This window comes from Cornus florida, unplaced genomic scaffold, assembly GCF_030987335.1.
Source record: "Cornus florida cultivar Cherokee Brave unplaced genomic scaffold, ASM3098733v1 CherokeeBrave_3.0.0_Hap2_Chr02, whole genome shotgun sequence".
NCBI lineage: Eukaryota > Viridiplantae > Streptophyta > Magnoliopsida > Cornales > Cornaceae > Cornus > Cornus florida.
The window spans coordinates 9,102,965-9,109,126 of record NW_026775572.1 but is presented as its reverse complement, the minus strand read 5'-3'; the positions used below and the strand labels follow the sequence as shown (position 1 = coordinate 9,109,126).

Here is a 6,162-nt window from a genome sequence, read left to right as displayed (position 1 = left end):
TCAACCGAGCAATTGTCGATTCATTGGATTTGGCCGGATTCAATATTTTAATTATGACTTCTAACCGAAATCCATGGATTCTGACCGGAATCATTCTCTTGTGATCGATTTCTTATTGAACATGGAGTAGTAAAATAATCTATGAAAAAGTTGAATTCCATTGATTTCAATCTGAATCCGTGTTTCAAATCTGGTCTGTATATATGGTATTACGAATTTGATTTACAAAGTACTTTTATTTCAAAATTATCTTTTTTAGAAGCGCCAAAAAACTCACAGAAGAAAGTTCATGACGGCAGTTGCAGGCAATGGAATTTAGAAATAGTTAGAGAATACTGATGGAAAGAGATGAGGAACACCAGTTAGTTTTTTTTTTTTTTTTTTGAAACACCAGTTATATTATTGATACAAGTGGGTCACTTTTTGTCCATTAAAATAAAATTTTCAGTTTAATGAATGAGTCCAAAACTTTTTTAAACTCTCACCGTTTTGACGTTTAACATGCATACCGAGGTAATATGCAAAGTCAATGGAATTAGAGTGGAGGTAATATGTAAAGTCAATGAAATTAGAGTGGTAATTGATCAATATATTGCCCCAACTTCTATCTGAATGAAAGAGATGAAAAGTTTGAGGGTGCTTTGTGTAGTTTGTCCTAATAAAAAATAAAAAATACAGTAGGATTTGACTGCAGAAGAATATTTATAATTTTGAAGGGAATTAGAAGAAGAGAAAGAGAAAAGAAAAATTAATAGAGAGATTTCTCTATACAAATAAAAAAATTCAGGGGTCATTTCTTAATATTTTACAAATATGTAAGCATAAAAATTTAGCATGTGGGGCTCAACTCGGGCATGTGCCTTCCTGAGCATTAATCGGCTCGGTCCCTGCTCATAGCTACCAAGGTTATATTGTAACAAAAGAAAACTTTTCATTTGAGGTAACTTAGATAACTAATCATTTATGTGATATAAAATGGAAACCATAAAATTTAAAGTTATTTTAGGAGATTTATAAAAGAAAAAATATATATTTTGAAACAAATTCCAACAAAAAAATCATAAATATAAATTTTCAAACAAAAATTCCAACAACTAAAACATTAAAATAAATTTTCAAATCAGAAGAAAAATAATTCCGGCAAATTTAAAGGGACATCATTGTAATTTTGCCTTTTAAATTATTATTTTGAGATGTTAACAAGTATCTGTCTGGAAAGCCAAAAAGGATGCCATTTAACCAAAGAAAGATAACAGAGGTCAAAGCCATTTAAATTTTGAAAACAAACTACAGGTGTTGTCTACCCCCCATAAACTGTTACATATTATAGCTTGTAGACATCAGACTACAAGTGAGACACTCGATGCATAGGTTCTACACATAATAAATCACAAGATATGCCGGAAACCACAAATGTTGTTCAAAATAAATATAACGCTATATGGTAGCACTTGGCAACCAATATGATATCCTAAGCCAAGTTCACCATTTTTCACAAACTATGAACATTTCACTCATGAAGAGAAGACTGCGGGGGAACTCTCTGACAAGCCCTAAGCGCAATTATATTTAGGTGGCACGGCTTTTAATAACATCGAGACCCATCTCAGTTGGATCAGTAGCTTGCAATTCTACCTGAATTCCATCCAGCTCTCTCTTGAACCTGTCCTTAGAGCTGGCATAAATCATCTTGCTTCTGACCCTTGATGTATCAGGAGACCTTCAACATACAGCGAAAACAAATTAAATTTAAACAAAAAAGCGTACAAGAAGAATCATTGTTGGGTCAATCAAAAAGTTGGAAACTTAATTTACCACGCAATGAAGAAAATCCGACTTTTCTGGCAATTCTCCTCGGTCACGAAATCAAAATCATAGACGGCATAGCGACACTCATCAGCAGGAAGACTTGCGGTGAAGTCCTCATAGCTTTGTGCTGGCTCGCCAACCTTTTCCACAACAACTTGCTTCTGCTTCTCCTCAATCTTGAAGACTATAAAACGGTAAGTTCTTTTTGCCTTCAATTCCAAAAACCTTAACTTGCAGTCATCATGCACAGCCATCCCGGATGCTGCATTGGCCTGTGATTACCATCACCAAAATCAATTGGCAATAATGAATAATGATTCATTAGCCAAAAGAGGTTCTATTCGCCACACAAAAAACATTTCAAAACCAATTTTTACCAAGGGAAAGGCAAACTTGCTATGGATTAAAGTAAAATAACTGTTACCAATCCTAAATGATAACCAAAAAAAATATATTAAAAAAAAAAATCTCAACTAATCTCTGTTTGATTGGCAAGGAAACATAAGCAATTAGATCTACTGGACATGTTAAGCTTCGCAATTGGCATATGATTACCATGTATTTCTCATGGACAAGTCAAACAAACATGTCACGATTATATGCACTTCTATGATAAACAACTGAACATAGAACTCCCACATGAACCGTATATATTCTATGCAGTCAAAATTGGAGAATGACAAGTCTAAACCCTGAGCATAAATAGCAATGCCCAACAAAAACTCATACAAAACCTGTGTACATGAACCTGCTAAAACTACGTCCTTAACCAGATCCATGTAATGACAATTTGGTTTGATTGCTGAGAAATATGTAGATAATTTTAAAACTGTGTGCTTACATATGGCACCAAAACAACAACTAGCACTTAGTTGAACCTAATACACCTGCATGGAATTTTTTGTACCTTGAAGGGGTCACTACATTACTACATTTTTTTAATAAACATTTCATGCGGGGCTCGTGTCTACCATCAGGAACGTCTGGACCCAGCTCCACTGCTAGTTTGGATACTGGGTGGGAATCCAGATTCATATCTACCTGGTTTAGTTGAGAAGAATTTCATTTTCAAGAAGCAAGACACCAAAGAAAAAGCAAGAAAGCGGAGAAAAATAAAATGAATTAAAGAAATTGTACCCTTTTCTTCCATTTCATCAGCAGTAAAACAATATCAAGAAGCTCAATAGAATTCAAAATTTTAGCATAATAATTAGATCAAATCAAACAAACATTTACCACCAATAATGACTCAAATCTTCGCAAGACCCACAAAAAATAATATGGTTGAACAATCCAATATGAGTAAAAGATATATGCATAACATTTATGTTCAGAACACATTAGTAACAGCTTAAGCCAATTCAAGTGAACCCGAAATTTAAAGTGCAATGTCTAATCAAGCTTTGAAAAATATACAATCAAATTCAGATATTAGTATCAAATCAGAAGCAATCAGATCTAGGAGAGCTAAAAAATATATGAATACATAGATAAATAACCCCATGATCAGCTACTAATTCAATCAAAAAACTTGAATCTCATCCAGAAATTAGATATGATCAATAGATCAATAACAGATCAAACACCAAATTCAATATACCCATATACAGACGAAATATAGTGAAATCAAACCCTATAAAAACATATAAAAACTAAAACAGTGATAGAAGAAGTTAGAGACTCGCCATTTTGGCTGTTTAGCTTGGAGTAGAGATCACGATCAGACAGATATTTCAGGGGAGAGAGACCCTCCGATAATGAGGACTCCGTGAATGAAAATACAGCCTCTTTATTCGGTGGCTCTCTGCTTGAGGATTCTTACAGTGATATCCGTCGTACGAAAACGAAGGTGTGTGTAAATTTTAAACAAATCATATTGCGCCACGTCATGAAGGCGGTCGCTAGGGCTTGGTTGGGCTAGGCGGTTTCTTGAAGTCGACTAACGAATATTGAAATGATATGGAAAACGTTGTCGTAATAGTACTATATACTCTTAGTTCACACAATTCGAGGAAAGGTTGAAAAAAGCAATTTTTTTTCAATATTAATATTAAATTAAGGAACCACCCAATAAAAAATAGATGCGACATGTGTAAGTTAAACTTTGATTATGATAGTGTACAGAGTCAGAATTTCAATTTAGGGGTGCAATGTAAATAAAAAAAAAATTTCAACAAACATGACAAATATTGGTTGTTCAAATTGAGAAGGAAAAAAAATCATTACAAAACCATATGCTAAAACAATACGCTAAATCAATGACTAATATTAAAAATATAAGTACTTGACCAATATAAGAACTAAAATATTGTTTATTAATTAATTAATATTTTCATTAAAAAAAAGTTGCATGTCTTTTGTATAGCATGCATAAAAATTACACACGTTGACTTCATAAATTATGGTAATAAATTAAAATAAGAACAAGAAGAAAAGAAATTACATATTATATATATCATTAGTAAGTCAAACAATAATTTTAACTAGGAAAACAAAATAATAATAATAATAAAAGAAAGAAAAATGATAACTTTGAAAGGAAAAAAATTAGACTTTGATAGACAGGGAAAATTTAACCTATTTTTAAGGAAATCAAATATATTTTAAGAGCAAAAGAGAAAAGAAAGAAAACTTTAGGAGATAATTTTATAAATAAAAAATTTTAGGGAGGCATTATGTAAAAAAATTCATATAAATATACAAATAAAATAAAAAATAACTAAATTTTATACTTGGCGAGGCCAGGTAGGGGGCACATGACACACACCAGCTAGACTTTAAATAGTCACTAATTGACAATAATTTTTAAAATTTGGTTACTATTTTTTTATTATTCATAACAGTGAAGTAAATTTTTTCAAAATTGGTCACTAAATTATAATTTTTCCAATATATACACCACAAATATTTGTAGCTAGAAATAGTCAATTAGAAGTTTAGAACAGTCGAGTTCGCTTATTATATTATTTTATTTCCCTTTATACTCTGCAGCACAATATTCTTGCTATTCATATTTTCTTACTTTTGTTAGATGGAAATAATAAAAAATGAAAAATGAAAAGAGCAGCGAAGTGAATGAAAAGAAAAGTAATTTTTTAAGTATGTATTTGGTTAGGATGAAAATTTTTCAAAAAAATTATAGGAAAATATCACATTATAGTTTGGATACCTAAATTATCATTATTTTATAAAATAATAAAGAATTAGGAATAAAATATATTTTAAAAATGATAAAATTTTCAATTAATTTAGGCCTTTTAATTACCATTATTCATATATGATGAAAAACAACTAAGAATGGAAGTCAAGTTAATTAAAAATTTATCAATGATAAAGTTGTTAGTAGACTCCAATTTTTTGAAACCTAATAAAAATTTGTTATTGTTTCCAAATATAAAATGAAGTTGTTGGGTAAAATAATATTAATGAACTTGTTGGGTAAAATAGGAATATTAAATAAAAAGCATGCTTTCACTGGAAAATAAAATTTCCCTGTGTTTTGTGAAGGAAACATTTGGATAAAATAAAGTTTAACAAGAATCCTAATTTTTTAGAACCTTTTCCTTTTTTATTTAACCAAATTATAAAAAAAGTTTTAAAATTTTCTATTTTTTCTTTTTTCATTGATTTTATCCGACCAATCGAAGCCTTTTATTTTTACTTTTATCCTTTGTTGACATGGGGAAAAGGTCCAAATAGGATTTAAAACTAAGGCTTGGCTTGGCTTGGCTTGGCTTGAGCGTTTGAGCCTCTCAAATGGTGAAGCATTCTGATTTGTGATATTTAGTTGATCTCGAGACAATTGTCGATGGGAATGTTATGGCACTTGGAGTTGGGTCCACTGAGATTCTCTCTCTAACTGCGTCAATCCTACGCAGGTACGCTACAATTTTAAGATTTTTTTAATTCAATTAATTAATTAAAAAGTGCACTTGTCTCTGGGGATCTATTCAATTTAAAAGTTCCTTAATTTTTTTTTTATGGTGGCCAGTGCTGCACAATAATTGAATTGTAACTGTATGTTTGAATATTACATTCCAATCTTGAAAGCAAGGACATTGGATGGAAAAAGTGGAAGCATTTTTTATTCTTTTGAAATAAGGTAAAATGGAAGATGGAGATATACCTATGTTCGATTATATACCTGTTCAGGTGGTTTAGTAGGTAAAGGGTTTTCTGGGATAAATTGTAAATTTGGTTTAATTTTTTAAATAATATTCTTTGTGTTTCAATTTAAGTGTAGTTTATGGAGAATAGTAATTTTTAAAAGAACATGTTTTGTCTAACTGAAAAGTTACTAACTTGTCATTCTAAGTTTTGAATATTCAAATTTGAAATTTTAAACTCAAAGAA

General features: G+C 30.7%; 1 protein-coding gene across 1 annotated transcript; it reads right to left on the bottom strand.

The window, feature by feature from the left end:
* Window positions 1–1,234: 1,234 nt before the first annotated feature.
* On the bottom strand, window positions 1,235–3,632 carry LOC132293507 (actin-depolymerizing factor 2-like). Its single transcript, XM_059791027.1, has 3 exons — window positions 3,495–3,632; window positions 1,816–2,081; window positions 1,235–1,720 (listed from the first exon to the last, which is right to left on the bottom strand). Exons 1-3 carry the CDS (start codon window positions 3,495–3,497, stop codon window positions 1,570–1,572), a joined length of 420 nt encoding a protein of 139 aa, XP_059647010.1. The 5' UTR covers window positions 3,498–3,632; the 3' UTR covers window positions 1,235–1,569.
* Between the last annotated feature and the right edge of the window lie 2,530 nt (window positions 3,633–6,162).

Coding starts and splice junctions, on each gene's coding strand:
- LOC132293507 (XM_059791027.1), bottom strand. Junction 1,721..1,815: donor CGGATTTTCTTCATTGCGTG/GTAAATTAAGTT, acceptor TGTATGTTGAAG/GTCTCCTGATACATCAAGGG.